Source organism: Gossypium arboreum, chromosome 4 (assembly GCF_025698485.1).
Source record: "Gossypium arboreum isolate Shixiya-1 chromosome 4, ASM2569848v2, whole genome shotgun sequence".
Lineage (NCBI taxonomy): Eukaryota > Viridiplantae > Streptophyta > Magnoliopsida > Malvales > Malvaceae > Gossypium > Gossypium arboreum.
In genome coordinates this window covers 115,969,613-115,990,335 of record NC_069073.1, presented here as the reverse complement: position 1 = coordinate 115,990,335, position 20,723 = coordinate 115,969,613, and the positions used below count along the sequence as shown (strand labels likewise).

Genomic DNA, 20,723 nt, shown 5'->3' with positions numbered 1-20,723 from the left:
ATATATACATAAAACATATATAAACATTGGTAATAATAATAATAATAATGTTGAAATATAAAGGCAAGTATAGCATTAGAAATATTAAAATAGAAAAAACCTAATACAAATACATATATATATACGCATATAACAAAAGCACATAATAATAATAATAATAATAATAATAATAATAATAATAAGGATATTTAGATAAAAAAAACGAAAAAAACAAAAACAAGACTAAAATTAAACTAAAAACAAAGTTGTGGGGCAGATTTGAAAAGAAAATAAGGAGGAGAGGACTAGATTGCAATATGCGCGCAACATGGGAGGACCGAAAACAGAAATATCCCCAATCATTAAGACGCAGTGCTTGGTACGGGGCTAAATTGAAAACCTCAGAGAATTAGGTGGCCAAATTGCAAAATCATAGGAAAAAGGTAACTAAAGTACTAAATTGCAGCGCACTGGAGAGGTTGAGGGACCAGGGGGACAAATATCCCTAAAAGTAGAAACATACAAATCATTGTTAGTGGCGCCGTTTCCTTTTGACTTTTCAAATTTTTTATTTAAAACCATTTTAACCTTTATATGTTTTTTTTTCTGAAAAATTGCTCTTAAACCCCTCCCCTTTTTATCTCTTCCTCCTTTCTTCAGCTAAGGTTTCAACACCCATCATCGCCGGCGGTTCACCGTGCCGAACGGAGAGGGGAGCGGCCACGGGGTAGATCCGGTAAGACTCTTTTCTTCCTTGATTCTTTTGTTTTAAAGTAAGTTAATGAAATAAAAAAACAAAGCAAAGATAAACAGAAAGATTGAGATAACAGAGAAAAAAATTGAAGTTCACCTTCTAAGTTTTTCTTTTTTCTTTTGCTTTTGATACAAACTTTTTGTACATCCTCCCCCCTTTACGTTTGTTGTTTGGATGGCTTTATATAGCCTAATTTTTACATACTTTATTATTATTTTCTATTCTTACTTCTGTTTTGCTTGTTTGCAGGGCATGGGCATGGACGGTGGGGTGTGTGATGGTGCTGGTGGCAGACAACATGGGAGAGTGGGAGTGGTGCTGGTGGCAGACAGCATGGGAGAGTGTTGGCCAAGGTTGAGGGGTGTGCTGTTTTTTTTCTTTGCTGGAAAATGTTTGGTGATGGTGGGCTAGGGTTAGTGGGTTAGTTTAGGTGGGCTGTTGGTTTAGATTAGGTTTGATGATGTTGGGCTGATGAAATTGGGGTGGGTATTTGGTTGTATTTGGGCCAAAATTGGCCTACAACAATAACTAATAGTAAAATTTCAGAAGAGATTCAAGTACCTGAAACTGAATTTTAAAATAAAGAACTTAAGAGATCTCGATAAGTTATGTCAATTTGATAAAATGTGGAACCGAATAATAAGTGGCCGATAATGATTTTGCATGCAATATTATTATTGAAATAATAAAATAAAAGGAGGATCCTGAATAAATCTATTTAGAAATATAGATATAGAATAAATTGATCAAAATTGAAAGACGCAACTCATGTACAATTAAATTTTTGGAGTTTTTGACCAGTAGTCCAAATATCTAAAGGTATAAAGCCAGTGAGGGTGCAATTAAAGTATTTTTGCAAAAGCATAATAAAAATATGAAGTTTTTCGCTAAGTCCTGGCATTGATTATTAAAATATATAATATTCTTTTGTGGTGGATGCAATAAACCTTTAGATATATTATTAAATTGACAATTTATAAAAGATTTAACTTGAGTCTAATGGTTATTGTTATAGCCTTTTATGAATCACTATATAGTAAAGTTTATATTAAAATCCTTGAAAGATTTAGGATGCTAGAAGCATATTAAAATCTCGGAAATTATTCATTTATATGAATTGAAATAATTGAACATTTGTGGTAAATTTGACTTAGTGAATAATAGTTGAAGGAGGATTATAAAATGATCCAAAATACCTATTTGTGTTTTTATAAAAGAATCATAATTAAAGTTTGTTATGATTATTGTTGAATCTTCTGAAGAGATAAAAATATATTTCCCTAAATTTTCATCACTCATGACTTTTAAAAGAATGGTGATATAAATGGTTAGCAATACATTCAAATAGTCATTTGAAAAACTAGTATTCAAGATTGAATATGTAGAATATTAGAAAACATGTGATGTTTTCATGAGGAAGAGTAAATACGCGTTGCACTCTTTTTCCCTTAATCGAGGTTTTGTCCCATTGGGTTTTCCTGGTAAGGTTTTTAATGAGGCAACATATTATGCGTATTATAGATTGTGTACTCTTTTTCCTTCATTAAGTTTTTATCCTATAAGGTTTTCCTAATAAGGTTTAATAAGGTTTTAACGAGGCACATTATCTATCAATAGACATCCAATGGGGAGTATTATGAATATTTTATTAAGTGGATGTCCATCATTATCAAGATAAAGTTTTAATATACTTTAAATTCTAATAATTATTAGAATTAGATCTCTACTTATTTTATACTTCTTATGCTTATAAATAAAGATTCGATTAAGCATTGTAATTACTCCTTTGATTAATAAAGCACATTCTCTATTACTTTCATATTTTCTTTATTTTTATTCTCTCCATCTCTCTTTATTTTATAACAATTTACTCTTTTTGGAATTTTCAAAATTTTAAAGATTTTTTAATTTTTTTCGATTTTAATCATAATTTTATAAATAAAAACTCAAAATTTAGATTTTTATGTTTTTAAATTTAATTTTTTTACAAATTTCTTGCATTTTAGTTACTTTTTAGATTTTTTTTAATTTAAGCATAATAACAAGTTCAAAGTTATTTTTTTTATAATTCTAAAATTAAATTTTTTCATTTTCAATGATTTTTTATATAATTTTCCATTTATTATGAGATAGCATTGTTGATATGGCACGAAATTGACAATTTTTATACGTGGCAATATTTGGTTGGTTTTCCAAGCCTCGTGGGTGATTTTTTTGTAATGACAACAAGAAGGGGGAGAGATATCAACATGGTGGATTGAGTGAAAAATACTACAAAAAAAAAAAAAAATTCTCCAAATACTAAACTAATAATTTACCTTTTATGTAGACCGTCAAATCAAGTATTAAATCATTTATCTATCCATTTATATTATACTCAAAGGCAATTTTTTTAAATTTCTTAAAATTTCGAAATTAAAAATATATTTTTACGATAATAAAAGTAAAATTTTACTATTTTTATAACCTTTATCTTTATAACTTTAGAGGATTAAATTATTTTTTTTATTTTTAAGGACCAAAGTATAATTTTATCATATACTAATTTAAAATTTTAAAATTATACAAAAACTAAAGGTGAAATTTTTCATTTTAGAGAAGATCGAGCCCTTACCAATCCTTGACTCTGTCCCTAATTATATTTAGTTATTTAAGCTCTTTAACTCTTAAGCATATTTGTATAAAAAAATTATCAAAATATTCATATATATATATATATATAATAAATTATATTATTATGAGTGTGTTTTTATTTTAATTTTTATATTTTATAAATCAATAAAATTTACTTATTTAAAAAAATATTATGAACTTTAATATTGCAACCAAAGCATAATTTAATTAAATATATTTGTTACACAATTCATTTCACCAATATCATGAGTGTGGCACCGCTAATTGAGTTAATATCGCCTGAGACACACAACTCAATTGTAAAATTACCAATTACCAAAACAAGAAAGTGAGTCACCACCAACGGAGGGCGGTATGATTTACAGGTTCCCAATCGTACCAACAACAATGGAGAAAACCATTTCACCTATAATTTGTTAAAATTCACCAACAATTCATCATTGTTAAAGTTACCCATGTTAATCAACAACAATGGCTTCACGTTACAGCCTAAATTTGATCCAATAAAGAATAAAATTCTAAGATAAAACACCAGATTCAAAAGAATCGACAACCATTTTTGTCAATTTTTCAGACAAGATGCACAATTCATTACATCTGATAAGTGGGTTGTGTAGGTAAATCACTAAATTCTCAATATGAATAATAATAAAAAACAAAATTCACCATTATCAAAATCTAATCCAAATCTCACCCATTATCATCCCCACCACTATACAACCCATCTAAAAAAATTACTTAATTCAAGAAAATTGAAAGTAGAAAAAAAAAAAAACGTTTATTTTTTAATGGAACTAACCAGCTAGTCTAAGCATGCACAGGACCTGGAGCCACCAGTACCGGAGTAGGCTGATTGTAGGGTGGCACTGGCAGCACTGCAGGAGGAGGAGGAGGAGGAGGAGATTGTGGTGGAGGATTTGGGTTAGCGTCAGGCGGCGGAGGTGTAGGAGTAGGGTCCTGGACAGCTGGTGGGGTGGATGGTGTTGGTGGTGGGTTAGCAGTAGGGATTGAGGTAGGTGGTGAGTTAGGGGAGGTGGGCTGGTTAGACCCAATGGCAGGAGAAGGAGGGTTGTAAGAGGAGGAAGAAGAAGAAAAGGGTGGCGAATTAGGGGTGGAGATAGGGTTAGGGAAGAAATTAGGAGGAGGACAAGAGTCGCCGCCGGAGCATTTGTGTGAGTGCGACTTATGGTGACGAAGCAGCCCGAATCCCAAGACAAGACCCAATACCACCAACGCTGTAACTATGAAGATGAAGATCTTTGTTGCTTTCCCCACATAACACATTTTGTTTTTGTACTAGGAGGAGAAAAGCAAAAATTAGTAGAGTGAGCTTAAAAAAAACCAGCAAATTTGAAACGGGGTGTGTTTTGGTTTGGTTTAGTGAAGATAGGATGTTGGTTGGGTCGGGTTTCCATTGTGAGTTTGGTGAGGGAAGTTGGACTTGGGATCCAAGGGGTGAAAAAGGTTATGTGATCATTGCACGTGAAGGCCATTTCAAGAGAGAAAAAAAATTGAACTCTGCAATGCATCCAAAATTGTGCTCAATGCTCAATCTTTTAGAACTATAGCTCAAGGCTCTAGACTTGTAGTTGTAGAGATTGGGTTATTAATTAAGAAAGAATGGATTTAAGGAGTTAATCAGATAAATCAATGTAGCGTTAGAGTTTAACTGTTGGGGGAATATTTTGGGAATCGAGCCGGAGACTGACAGGCATGTCTGCTATGTCGGATGGAGGTGGTTGCTGCATAGGGCTGGGGTGGGGATTACCCTTTCATTAACAGCCCCCGTATTCCCCTTATCTGTATAATCTATAACTATACCCTATATTCGATCAACTATAACTATACCCTATAACAATAACTACTGTCTACTATATTTTATTAAACAATGACTGTAATGCACCAAAATTATGTGTAAGTTTTATTTCGTGGTGAAATTAAAAAAATAAAATTAAGATATCAATATGTTAAAATTGATGTTATATAATTTTTTTATTATACAGTTTACATCAATTAAAAATTTTTCTTCTTTCTTTTATATAATTTATTTTTTTATAAAATAATTTTAGATGTCACAAAGTAAACTAAAATTCAAATAACTTGTTAACTAATTTTCAATACTGACGATAATATCTACATAGATCTAAGTTATGTTTTGTACTTATTGATAGGTCTCGATCACTAACTTGTCGCTAGGAGATCTCTAGCTAAACTTTAAAAAGAAAAAAAACAGTTTAATGATTTAAATAAAAATTTTAAATAGTTTAATGATTAAAATATAATTTTTAATTAAATAACTAAATTAAAATTTATTCATAATTTAATAATTAATAGTATAATTTACTCTGTTTTTTTTATAGAAGAGGAATAGATGTGATATATGATGTATTATATGTGTAAATTTGAACACGACAATTTATAAATATACAAATAACATTTTCCAAGTTAATGGGTCGGTAAGTTTGTAATTAGAAGAGATGAGAATGTTAATGCCTAAATTTTGGAGATTAATTTAGGCATATATGTGCATTTTTACTTTGGGAATGAAGGCGTGAATTTTGTGCAGAGAATTTAATAGTATACTTTTTGCTTAAATTAAATAATTAAATACTAAAAGGATCCAATTGTGTAGTTTGTTCATTTACCCAATCATTTAAATGCCAAGATTCTCTTATTTCGTAATTAAATGATGAGAGTTCAAACTAAACAAAAGTTATTTAATTTTGTTCATACTATCATGTTGTAATTAAATTGTGATAGATGATTTTTTTTGGGTTAAGTTTTGTTATCTATTGTTTTAAATATTTTAATTAATTAAATTTTATAAATAATATTTTTAAGAATCATTCCATTCAATGTTCTTAAAATTGTTGGACCATTTTCATTATATATATTTTTAATAGCAGCAAATGAAAAGTTATAAGTAATCACAAGTTATGTCACTAGGTTAATAACCAAAAGTTGTTATTGTTTATAGTTATAAACTATGTATCTTAAATTCGAAGTTATGTCATATGATTATTAACAAATAATTATAATTATGTATATAACTATTGAATAATTATATTTTTGTTGAAGATATGACTATTCATTTGGATAATTATGTCCCTATAAAGAGACATAACACTTCTTATAAATAGAAGTGCAATTTCATTTGTATGACACACCCAAGAAAACATAGAAACAAAATTTCTTTTTACTCTCCCACCAATTTTTTTTTATATTTCTAGTTTGTTCTATAAAGAATTATTGCAGAAATTCTTTATAGAAATTGATATTCTTGCTATGCTCCACTTAATGCTAAGTGGACTATTTCCGTTAGTGCAAAACATCGACTGTAACACCCCCTAACCCCAAACCGTTACTGAAACGAGGTTATGAGGCATTACCGGACATATCGTATAACTTACTTAATAATTTACAATTAATATAACTTTCATAGTATAATATAATAATTTTCATACATACTTCATATATGTTCATATATTCATGAAATATAATTTCATAATTCATCTACATATTTTAATCTTATCTATATCAATTTCATTAATCAATCATTATTCAATATTTCAATATTATATTTTCTACATTTATTCTATATCAATTACTCAATTCATAATTAGAATTATTAATTTATATCCTAAATTTATCATATTATTCTCAATCATTGAATATATATTACAAATTCATTACATAATTAATTTATAATTATTCATACCATCTAATTCTTACTTCAATTAACATATTTCAATATTATATCATTCTCAATTCATATCAATTCATTATTTAAATTCTTATAAATTCATATTACTATACATAATATCAAATGTACTAATCATACTTCTAATTCATTTTTACAATTAGCTTCAATTTACAAATATTACATTCAACAAACCTATTCTCTATTATCAATTTAATTACATTTCATTTAATTGAATTCAATTTTTCATTAATTCATTTAATTCATCAAATTTAATCAATTATCTAAATTCATTATATTTCAATCTAGTTATTCACAGTCAATTAACTATTTACTTCAATATATCTAATCATACAACAATTTAAATTTCATAAATTTTCAAATTATATACATTTTATCATAAAACATTTATATTCTAAAATTCCAAATTTAATATTTAACATAATTATTATTTATTATTAATTATATTTACTAATATTAATCATAAAATTCTATTATTCAATTATCAACTTTAAACATTCAAATTACTTATTACAATTACATTTCGTTCTCTTCTAATCATATCTATATATATTTTTTAATCATTAATTTATTCATAATTATTATAAATATATATCAAACTTTATCATAAATTATATAATTTAATTAATTCTATAACCTTAAATATTAACTATTTTAATATTATTTTAATATCAATATTTCACTATAAATCTTCCATAATTTTCACTTAATATTTTAATTTAATTATTTAACTTATTCATTCAATAACTAATATCTTAAATCTAATTCATTAATATATTATAACATCTATAATTACTCTTAATTATAATTTATCTTAATATAATTTGATTAAATACTTCCAATTAAACTAATAATTTAATCTTTATACATTCTTATTACTATATTTACTAATTATTACTTAATATTTTCTATTTTACAATCTATTTACACTATCAATTGTATTCATTAACATTTATTAACTAATTTAATATTATAATCTACATACTTTAATTTAATAATCTTAATTAAATTATATATTTAATACATTATACTTTAGTGATACAAATTATTAGATCTATACATTTTCAATTATTACTTATCTTTAATTTACTTTTCTATTCAACATCTTAATATTTTCTATAATTAATAATAAATACTTAATTATAAATAAAATTATACCTTATTAAATTATAACAATTTAATTAAGATATATCTTGAATTTTCAATTCTAATTCAAAGTTTATTCTATATTAATGATTCTTTAATTTTAACATATTATAATTATAATAGACTTCTAATTAAATTATATAAATATCTACTATGATATAATTAATAATGTATAAATATTATGAATCATAATTCTATTCATTATAGTTTTATAACATCATTTATTTATTATATTTATATATACATTATAAATTAGATTATAAAATATTGATAACTTAATACTATATAATATAATTCATAAGAATATGTCTAGTTAAATTCAATTAAATTAATGAATACTATTTTATTAATTAATATATATATATAGTAATTAACTAATATAAGTCTATATTTAAAATATTAATTATATTAATAATCTAATACTTAGTACTATAATTTGATATCATATTAAATATGAATTATAATGTATTAATATATATTGAATTAGATTTAGATTATTTGATAATAGTTAATTCATTATTGATATAATGAATTAGTAAATTATTTTAATATGAATATATATTGTGATAATTTGATTTATAATTTTAACTTATTTGTTTCTTTTATATATAATAATAATATAATATAATATAATATAATATAATATAATATAATATAATATACTTAATTATTAAATATATATATATTTTTTTAATCAATAAAATCTTTGATATTTTCCACATTAAACCGCCTCAGCTATAGGAAATGGTTTAATTTCCTCTTAAGTCCTTCTAATTTTTCTTTAATCTATAATTAAACTTTTACCCTTATTCAATTTAATCCTTTTTACTAATTACTCTAAATTAAGCTAAATTTACTTAATTAAAACCTAATTAAACACACTACTAGACTCATAAATATTTTTAATAATTATTTTCGAACTTATTTCACTAAGACGGAGGCCCGATAACACACTTTTCTGGTGCCCACGGATTTTGGGTTGTTACATTTCCTCCCCCCTTAAAAAAATTTCGTCCTCGAAATTTTACCTGAAAATAAGTGAGGATACTGTGATCTCATAGTTTCCTCTGGGTCCCACGTTGCTTCTTCTACACTATGGCTTCTCCACAGTACTTTTACCAGAGGGACTCGTTTGTTTCTTAACTCTTTCACTTCTCGAGCTAGTATTTGAATTGGTTCCTCTTCATATGACAAATCTGGTCTAATATCAATGTTTTCAGTAGAGATAATATGAGATGGATCCGATCGATACCTTCGTAACATGGAAACATGAAAAACATCATGAATTTGTTGTAATTCCGGAGGTAAAGCTAATCGGTAAGCAACTGGTCCAACTCTCTCTATAACTTCATATGGTCCGATAAACCGAGGACTTAACTTTCCTTTTCGGCCAAATCTTAATACTTTTTTCCAAGGAGAAACCTTAAGAAATACCTTGTCTCCGACTGAATATTCAATGTCTCGACGTTTTAAATCGGCATAAGACTTTTGTCTGTCAAAAGCAGCCTTCAATCTGTCTTTGATCTTCTTAACTGTTTCCTCCGTTTCTTGAATCAATTCCGGCCCAATTACTTTCCTTTCATTCAACTCCGTCCAACATACTGGTGATCTACATTTTCGACCATATAACGCTTCATACGGAGCCATCTGAATACTATATTGGAAACTATTATTATAGACAAACTCAGCTAGTGGCAAATATCGCTCCCAACCTGCTTCAAACTCAATAATACAAGCTCGAAGCATATCTTCTAGTACCTGAATTACCCGTTCGGACTGTCTGTCGGTTTGGGGATGAAAAGTCGATCTTGAAACTAAGTTTAGTACCCAACGACTCATGTAATCGTCTCCAAAATCTCGATGTGAACCGAGGACCTCGATCTGAAATTATTGATATCGAATGCCATGTAGTCTAACAATTTCTCGAATATACACGTCATGCAAGCTTCGCAACGACCAATCATCCCGATCGCTATAAAATGTCTTGACTTGGTAAGTCTATCAACTATCACCCAAATAGCATTCTTTTGCTTGTCGACAACGGTAATCCCGTAATAAAATCCATCGTGATGCGATCCCATTTCCATTCAGGAATATTAATAGGCTGAAGCAATCCAGTAGGAACTTGATGTTCTGCCTTTACTCGTTGGCAAGTTAAACATTTACTTACAAATTCTACTATGTCTCTTTTCATCCCTGGCCACCAGTATAATTCTCTTAAATCTCGATACATTTTCGTGCCTCCGTATGCATAGCAAATGAACTATCATGAGCTTCTCGTAGAATCAACTTTTTAAGCTCAGAAGTATTTGGAATACAAATCTGATTTTGAAACCTCAAGCATCCACAATCATCAATACTAAAATTTTCTGCTGTGCCATTCTGCACCATCTCTTTTCTTCAATAATTTGTTATCCTCCAACCGAAATGATCTAATCGATCAAACATTACCGTTTTACTCTCAATTCGGCCAAAGACTCCCATCCTCATCGATACTAAGTCGTGCAAACATTGCTCTTAATTCAATTCTGACTTTTCTACTTAATGCATCACCACAACATTAGCTTTTCCGGATGATAGTCTATAACACAATCATAATCTTTCAGAAGCTAAATCCAACGCCTTTGTCTCAAATTCAATTCCTTCTGAGAAAGAAGATACTTCAAACTCTTATGATCAGTATAGATGTAGCATTTTTCACCATAAAGATAATGTCTCCAAATCTTCAATGCAAAAATCACAATTGCTAACTCAAGATCATGAGTGGGATAATTCCTTTCATGTAATTTCAATTGACGAGATGCATAGGCTATTACCTTTCCATCCTGCATCAATACACAACCCAAACTATTCAAAGAAGCATCACTATACACTACAAAATCTTTACCCGATTCTGGCAATGTCAAAACTGGTGCCTCGGTTAACATTCGCTTCAATGTTTCAAAACTTTTCTGACACTGATCATCCCAAATAAAAGGAACATTCTTCTGCAGTAGTTTAGTCATTGGTAATGCTATCTTCGAGAATCCATTTACAAACCTCCTGTAATACCCAGCTAAACCAAGAAAACTGCGTACCTCCGATACATTCTTTGGCGTCTTCCACTGAATAATTGCTTCGATCTTTTAGGATCAACTCGGATTCCATCTGCAGATACTACATGTCCCAGAAATACCACTTCTGATAACCAGAACTCGCATTCTTGAGCTTTCCATATAGCTGTTTTTCTCGTAAAATTTGTAGAACTATTCAAGATGCTGATCATGTTCGCCTCGTCTTGAATATACCAATATATCATCAATGAAAACCACTACAAACCGATCTAAGTACGGCTGGAAAATGCGGTTCATCGATCCATGAAAGCGGTGGGGCATTGGTCAATCCAAATGGCATTACCAAAAATTCATAATGGCTATAACGAGTACGGAAAGCGCTTTAGACACATCACTTTCCTTCACCTTCATTGATAATACCGGATCTCAAATCAATTTTGAAAATATCAAGCTCCTTGTCGATCAAACAAATCATCTATACGAGGCAACGAATACGGTTCTTGATCGTCACTTTATTCAACTGTCGATAATCAATACATAACCGCATAGAACCATCTTTCTTTTTAACAAACAATACTGGAGCTCCCCAGGGTGAAATGCTTGGCCTAATAAATCCACGATCTAGTAAATCTTGTAACTGCACCTTCAACTCTTTCAACTCAGTGGGCGACATTCGATACGGAGGTATAGAAATTGGTGTTGTACCTGGATGCACCTCAATAGCAAATTCAACCTCTCTGTCAGGTGGTAAGCCCGGTAATTCTTCTGGGAATACATCTGGAAACTCACGTACAGTTCTAATTTGACTGCACTGACTCCCAACCGAATCGAAATTAATAACATATGCCAAGTATCTTTGGACAACCTCGTTGCAGATAATTTATTAGCCTTCATCGCTGAAATAATGCGTGTCGAACCACTGTGCAGATGCCATTCACTTCAATTCTATCCCCATTTTCGTCGAATACTAAACCTCTTTTATAGCAATCCAAAACTACCCCATGTTCATATAGCCATCCATACCCAAAATGATATCAAAATCACCAAAAGGCATGATCAACAAGTCCACAAGAAACATTTTATCATGTATTATTAACGGCACCTCCGACATACTCTATCTACTAACACCGTTTGTCCCAAAGGGCTAGACACTTCTATAGAAACTTTAGACATTTGATTCTAATTTCCCGATTCGACTAGTTTTGAATTTATATAAGAGTGTGACGAACCCGGATCAATTAAAGCATAAATAGGCTCAGAATACAATAGAAATATACCTGTAACAACATCATGTGCATCGCCTTCTTCTCGTTTTCTGACCACATAAGCTCTAGCTGGTACTCTGGCTTCAGATTGTCGAGTAGCAATATCAACGCTCCTTCTACCAAAGACCTCCTCCGAAGCCGAATTACCTCTACCGACCTCGCCTCTAGCAAGAGATATCGATCTTTGTGATGATACAGGTGCAGCACTATCGGTATTCGGACAGTCTCTGATAAAATGGTCTGTAGAGCCACATCTGAAGCAACCTCTAGTTACTTTCCAACATTCTCCTCTGTGTTTCTTTCCACAGTGCTCACAGTCTGGAATTTCTACACCTCGAGATGAACCTCTCACACTGCTAGTAGTTACTGTCATCTGTTTACCTCTGCTTCTACCACCTCTGTCTGAACTAAAACTAGATTTCCAGTCACTTCTTGATTCTTTGAATCTCTTCGGTAATGGATTAGAACTAGTAGTTCCCATACGTTTCCCAACTGATTTACCAATTTCTGATTTTTTATCCAGGCCTAGTACTTGTTCTATCATTTTTGCTCGCTCGACCAGATCAACAAATTCAGTAATTCTGAGACTTACCAATTGAATCTTGATTTCATCTCGTAGTCCCCGTAGAAATCGTTTACAACTATCAGCCTCGGTTGGAACATATTCTAAAGCATACCTGCTCAATCTAGAGAACTCTCGCTCATAATCCAATACTGACATATTCCCCTGTTTCAACACTAAAAACTCTTGCTTTTTCTCTTCGATGTACAATTCCCCAATATATTTCTTCTGAAATTCTTTTTGAAACAAGTCCTAGGTTACCTGATCATCCGGCAAATGTCTAACCACAGATTCCCACCAGAGATACGCTTCTCCTTGTAACAGTGATACAGCACATATCAGACTCTCTCGGGGGGTGCAGTCTAATTGTTGCAAAACTCTTTTTGTTGTTTCTATCCAATTTTCAGCAACAGATGGATCAGCTCCTTTTAATCCCTGAAATTCCGTGGCACCATATTTTCGTAGCTCTTTAATCGGGGCCTGTCTGACAATAGGTACAGATGTAGTAGCAGGTATAGCTCTCACTATATGCTGTAATGCATCAGCTATATCTCTTAACACTTGTGAGGTATTTCTTTCTCTCCCTACGTTAGGAGATTGATTATTTAACGGATTCACACTAGGTGTAGCAAATTCAGTTTCTTCTAATTCTCGACTTCCAGTATACATTTCCTGTTCAACATTATCCATTCTTTCATCTGACATTTTATTTATAAAACAAAATCAAATAAATACATTAGCATCCAAAAATCCCGACTCGATTTCGACTCGACAGTGGCATGTACTTCTAAACTCACTTCCGAGCCCAATTTAGCCCGAGAATCGGCTAAACCTGATAGCTCTGATACCAACAATTGTAACACCCCCTAACCCCAAACCGTTACTGAAACGAGGTTATGAGGCATTACCGGACATATCAGACAACTTACGAATAATTTACAATTATTAAAAATTTTCATAGTATAATATAATAATTAAGTCACTATCTTGGACTCTCGAAGTTCAACACGTATTAAAAGAAGAACGGAACTTGTTCGCGTATTCCAAATTTTTTTTAATTTTTTTAATTTTTTTTATTTTTTTATTTATTTTTTTTATAAAAATTTCGGCAGCATTTCTGCTTATTTTTACTTAACCCTCCTGCAAATTCAAACCAAAACAACCAACACCAATATTTCACATTCATATAACTAATATTTATATCATTAACAAAATTTTAACTTAATTACTATCATAGCATCATTCAAAATTGATTAAAAACTTCATTCATTTAATAACTTAATGTTCCTGTATCAAAATATCATGTACTTTTCTTACTATTTCATTCAACCATCTAAATCTTATAATTCATCCTTCACTACTCAAAACAATATACATATTCAGGTGACTAAACAACACCTATGTACATGCCACCTTTACCCAAAAGAAAAATATACATCACCAAATTTGTGTTGGAGTCGGGAATGTTCTGGATGCTGAACCGGGACACTTGACTTTTACTAACCTGCGCACGGAAACAACCGTACGCTGAGTATGGATATACTCAGTGATATTACCATAATTCAAATTATATCAACAATAGTAAAAACATAAATATTAAAATACCTAACAATTAATGTCAAATGTACTAATTCATAAATCAATGTATTTTCTCAAACTTAAATTTATATCACTTATGAATATACGTTTCATACTTTTCTCTTATTATCACAATTCCCATTTCAATTCATAATTCTTCTCGTTTCAATGCCTCAATTCACATTTCAATTTTTCACCCTATTAACGTAACTTTCGGACTTTGGCGGATACGGATCCAACCAAACACACCAATATGGCACCCAAGGCCTCATCGGATAGTTCAAGTAATAGTTGACACCCAGTGTCTCATCGGCCTAGCCAAGTAAAGTTGGTACCAAGACCTCATCGAATCTATCCGAAGAAATATAGTGACACCCAGTGTCTCATCGACTCGAGGTCGAAGAATCCTGAACACTTCCAATCCTATGGCATGCCAACTATATCCGACTCAGCCCGACTAGTTAATAGGTATTCAATTCACTTTCTCAATCCTATATCACTTTCAATTCACAATTCAATCACCAATCATTTTTCAATCAATACACTTTTCAAATAATTACATATTCCATAATTCACTTATTCAATTCAATTTGATTCAATTTGCATCACTTTCATTTTCACTCAATATTCATATCAATTTCACATACTTACCTCAAGTCTTACTTACCATACATAACAATAAAAATTCAGCAATCAATAATAATTAAAATTGAATTATAGTAATACACACCGTAATTCTCTCGTTTTAGTCCTCGATGATTTTCTCCTTTCCTTTCGATGTTGATGCTTCAGGTTCTTTGTTGGCTACTGAAAATAATAATTTATAATCATCAATACAACATGATTCAATTTAATTCATGAGCCTAAACATGCAAATTTAACCATTTTTAATGTATATATATAATTTCACCATTAAGCTGTCTACTTGAGTCATTGTTACTAAATTATTTATATCTTGAGCTACGAAACTCCAAATTAATATCCGTAAATTTTCCTTAAAACTAGACTCATATATCTTCTAACCATAAAATTTCCAGAATTTTTGGTCCAGCCATTTAATACAGTTTATTCGTTAAATACTCCCCTGTTATTTCATTTGACAGTTCTGACCTCTCTCTACTAAAAATAAATTATCTCATTGTTCAAGACTCGAATAAGGTTCTTGTTTATTTATTTTGAAACTAGATTCATTAAGGAGTTCACATATATAAATTACACTCCATAATAATTTTTGTACAATTTTTAATGATTTTCCAAAATTAAAATAGGGCATCTCGAAATCACCCCAAACCAGTATTACAAAATTTCAAATATCTCTTGATTCATCAATTAATTGCTTACACTGTTTCTACTATAAGAAACTAGACTCAATAAGCTTTAATTCCATATTTTGTTCATTCTCTAGTTCAATTTATAAAATTTTTAGTGAATTTTCAAAGTCAAACCATTGCTACTTCCCAAAACTGTTTTGATGTAAAATGTTAATAACCAAATTTATAACACCAATTCACACCTTATTCCTATTCAAATTTCATTTAAACTCAAATTTAACTATTAAATTTTCAACATATTTTCTTAATTCCGAATTTTCCTCAATTTAATCCCTAAAACACAAAACTTATAGCTTACTTTGCAATTCAATCCTTATATCTATTCTAACTTGAATTTCATTCAATTAAACCCCTATTTCATCATTTTATTCAACATGAACTTTGTTTAAAAACCTAAGAACTTCCAAACTAACAACTTAATTTCATCAAAAACTTGTTTTAAGACTTCTAAAATATCAAAATTATGAGAAAAGGACTTGATTGAGCTTACCAATTAACTCCAAGCTTCATAAACCTTATTTCCCCTTTTCTTTCTTCTTTCCTTTCTTTCTCCCCTGTTCTTCTCTGTTTCGTTTGCTTTCATTCTGTTTCTTTTAACTTATTTGTTTCTTTTATATATAATAATAATATAATATAATATAATATAATATAATATAATATAATATAATATACTTAATTATTAAATATATATATATTTTTTAATCAATAAAATCTTTGATATTTTCCACATTAAACCGCCTCACTATAGGAAATGGTTTAATTTCCTCTTAAGTCCTTCTAATTTTCTTTAATCTATAATTAAACTTTTACCCTTATTCAATTTAATCCTTTTTACTAATTACTCTAAATTAAGCTAAATTTACTTAATTAAAACCTAATTAAACACACTACTAGACTCATAAATATTTTTAATAATTATTTTCGAACTTATTTCACTAAGACGGAGGCCCGATAACACACTTTTCGGTGCCCACGGATTTTGGGTTGTTACATTTCCTCCCCTTAAAAAATTTCGTCCTCGAAATTTTACGAAAATAAGTGAGGATCTTGTGATCTCATAGTTTCCTCTGGGTCCCACGTTGCTTCTTCTACACTATGGCTTCTCCACAAGACTTTTACCGAGGGACTCGTTTGTTTCTTAACTCTTTCACTTCTCGAGCTAGTATTTGAATTGGTTCCTCTTCATATGACAAATCGGTCTAATATCAATGTTTTCGAGAGATAATATGAGATGGATCCGATCGATACCTTCGTAACATGGAAACATGAAAACATCATGAATTTGTTGTAATTAGAGGTAAAGCTAATCGGTAAGCAATCGGTCCAACTCTCTATAACTTCATATGGTCCGATAAACCGAGGACTTAACTTTCCTTTTCGCCAAATCTTAATACTTTTTCCAAGGAGAAACCTTAAGAAATACCTTGTCTCCGATTGAATATTCAATGTCTCGACGTTTTAAATCGGCATAAGACTTTTGTCCGTCAAAAGCGACCTTCAATCATCTTTGATCTTCTTAACTGCTTCTCCGCTTTCTTGAATCAATTCCGCCCAATTACTTTCCTTTCATTCAACTCCGTCCAACATACTGGTGATCTACATTTTCGACCATATAACGCTTCATACGGAGCCATCTGAATACTATATTGGAAACTATTATTATAGACAAACTCAGCTAGTGGCAAATATCGCTCCCAACCTGCTTCAAACTCAATAATACAAGCTCGAAGCATATCTTCTAGTACCTGAATTACCCGTTCGGACTGTCCGTCAGTTTGGGGATGAAAAGCTGTACTGAAACTAAGTTTAGTACCCAACGACTCATGTAACTGTCTCCAAAATCTCGATGTGAACCGAGGACCTCGATCTGAAATTATTGATATCGGAATGCCATGTAGTCTAACAATTTCTCGAATATACACGTCTGCAAGCTTCGCACGACCAATCGATCCCGATCGCTATAAAATGTCTTGACTTGGTAAGTCTATCAACTATCACCCAAATAGCATTCTTTTGCTTGCGACAACGGTAATCCCGTAATAAAATCCATCGTGATGCGATCCCATTTCCATTCAGGAATATTAATAGGCTGAAGCAATCCAGTAGGAACTTGATGTTCTGCCTTTACTCGTTAACAAGTTAAACATTTACTTACAAATTCTACTATGTCTCTTTTCATCCACGCCACCAAAGATAATTCTCTTAAATCTCGATACATTTTCGTGCCTCCGTAGCATAGCAAATGAACTATCATGAGCTTCTCGTAGAATCAACTTTTAAGCTCGAAGTATTTGGAATACAAATCGATTTTGAAACCTCAAGCATCCACAATCATCAATACTAAAATTTTCTCTTTGTGCCATTCTGCACCATCTCTTTTCTTCAATAATTTGTTATCCTCCAACCGAAATGATCTAATCTGATCAAACATTACCGGTTTACTCTCAATTCGCCAAAGACTCCCATCCTCACTGATACTAAGTCGTGCAAACATTGCTCTTAATTCAATTACAGCTTTTCTACTTAATGCATCAGCTACAACATTAGCTTTTCCCGGATGATAGTCTATAACACAATCATAATCTTTCAGAAGCTAAATCCAACGCCTTTGTCTCAAATTCAATTCCTTCTGAGAAAGAAGATACTTCAAACTCTTATGATCAGTATAGATGTAGCATTTTTCACCATAAAGATAATGTCTCCAAATCTTCAATGCAAAAATCACAGCTGCTAACTCAAGATCATGAGTGGGATAATTCCTTTCATGTAATTTCAATTGACGAGATGCATAGGCTATTACCTTTCCATCCTGCATCAATACACAACCCAAACTATTCAAAGAAGCATCACTATACACTACAAAATCTTTACCCGATTCTGGCAATGTCAAAACTGGTGCCTCGGTTAACATTCGCTTCAATGTTTCAAAACTTTTCTGACACTGATCATCCCAAATAAAAGGAACATTCTTCTGCAGTAGTTTAGTCATTGGTAATGCTATCTTGAGAATCCATTTACAAACCTCCTGTAATACCCACTAAACCAAGAAAACTGCGTACCTCGATACATTCTTTGGCGTCTTCCATGAATAATTGCTTGATCTTTTAGGATCAACTCGGATTCCATCTGCAGATACTACATGTCCCGAAATACCACTTCGATAACCGAACTCGCATTCTTGAGCTTTCCATATAGTTGTTTTTCTCGTAAAATTTGTAGAACTATTCAAGATCTTGATCATGTTCGCCTCGTCTTGAATATACCAATATATCATCAATGAAAACCACTACAAACCGATCTAAGCGGCTGGAAAATGCGGTTCATCGATCCATGAAAGCGGTGGGGCATTGGTCAATCCAAATGGCATTACCAAAAATTCATAATGGCTATAACGAGTACGGAAAGCGCTTTTAGACACATCACTTTCCTTCACCTTCAAATGATAATACCGGATCTCAAATCAATTTTTGAAAATATGAAGCTCCCTTGTCGATCAAACAAATCATCTATACGAGGCAACGAATACCGGTTCTTGATCGTCACTTTATTCAACTGTCGATAATCAATACATAACCGCATAGAACCATCTTTCTTTTTAACAAACAATACTGGAGCTCCCCAGGGTGAAATGCTTGGCCTAATAAATCCACGATCTAGTAAATCTTGTAACTGCACCTTCAACTCTTTCAACTCAGTGGGCGACATTCGATACGGAGGTATAGAAATTGGTGTTGTACTGGATGCACCTCAATAGCAAATTCAACCTCTCTGTCGGTGGTAAGCTTGTAATTCTTCCGGGAATACATCCGAAACTCACGTCAGTTCTAATTTGATCTGCACCGACTCCCAACCGAATCGAAATTAATAACATATGCCAAGTATCTTTGGACAACCTGCTGCGAGAATTTATTAGCCTTCATCGCTGAAATAATGCGTGTCGAACCAATGATACAGATGCCATTCACTTCAATTCTATCCCCATTTTCATCGAATACTAAACCTCTTTTATAGCAATCCAAAACTACCCCATGTTCATATAGCCATCCATACCCAAAATGATATCAAAATCACCAAAAGGCATGATCAACAAGTCCACAAGAAACATTTTATCATGTATTATTAACGGGCACCTCCGACATACTCTATCTACTAACACCGTTTGTCCCAAAGGGCTAGACACTTCTATAGAAACTTTAGACATTTGATTCTAATTTCCCGATTCGACTAGTTTTGAATTTATATAAGAGTGTGACGAACCGGATCAATTAAAGCATAAATAGGCTCAGAATACAATAGAAATATACCTGTAACAACATCATGTGCATCGCCTTCTTCTCGTTTTCTGACCACATAAGCTCTAGCTGGTACTCTGGCTTCAGATTGCTGAGTAGCAATATCACTGCTCCTTCTACCAAAGACCTCCTCCGAAGCCGAATTACCTCTACGACCTCTCGCCTCTAGCGATGATCTCGATCTTTGTGATGATACAGTGCGACTACTATCGATTCTTGGACGGTCTCGATAAAATGGTCTGTAGAGCCACATCTGAAGCAACCTCTAGTTACTTTCCAACATTCTCCTCTGTGTTTCTTTCCACAGTGCTCACAGTCTGGAATTTCTACACCTCGAGATGAACCTCTCACACTGCTAGTAGTTACTTGTCATCCGCTTACCTCTTCTTCTACCACCTCATCGAACTA

The 20,723-nt window shown here is 31.5% G+C and overlaps 2 protein-coding genes and 2 long non-coding RNA genes across 4 annotated transcripts; 1 reads left to right on the top strand and 3 right to left on the bottom strand.

Annotated features, from left to right (window-relative positions):
- Positions 1–587: 587 nt before the first annotated feature.
- Positions 588–1,293, top strand: LOC128291703 (uncharacterized). The gene is made up of 2 exons (XR_008281523.1): positions 588–715; positions 983–1,293. It is a non-coding gene; the product is annotated as an uncharacterized LOC128291703 (long non-coding RNA).
- Positions 1,294–3,903: 2,610 nt separating this feature from the next.
- Positions 3,904–4,986, bottom strand: LOC108459576 (sulfated surface glycoprotein 185-like). The gene has a single exon (XM_017758967.2). It carries the CDS (start codon positions 4,649–4,651, stop codon positions 4,175–4,177), a length of 477 nt encoding a protein of 158 aa, XP_017614456.1. The 5' UTR covers positions 4,652–4,986; the 3' UTR covers positions 3,904–4,174.
- Positions 4,987–11,289: 6,303 nt separating this feature from the next.
- On the bottom strand, positions 11,290–13,804 carry LOC128291610 (uncharacterized). The gene is made up of 4 exons (XM_053026807.1): positions 13,376–13,804; positions 12,565–13,279; positions 11,840–12,064; positions 11,290–11,510 (listed from the first exon to the last, which is right to left on the bottom strand). Exons 1-4 carry the CDS (start codon positions 13,802–13,804, stop codon positions 11,290–11,292), a joined length of 1,590 nt encoding a protein of 529 aa, XP_052882767.1.
- Positions 13,805–14,356: 552 nt separating this feature from the next.
- Positions 14,357–16,616, bottom strand: LOC128291421 (uncharacterized). Its single transcript, XR_008281195.1, has 3 exons — positions 16,514–16,616; positions 15,423–15,496; positions 14,357–14,618 (listed from the first exon to the last, which is right to left on the bottom strand). It is a non-coding gene; the product is annotated as an uncharacterized LOC128291421 (long non-coding RNA).
- Between the last annotated feature and the right edge of the window lie 4,107 nt (positions 16,617–20,723).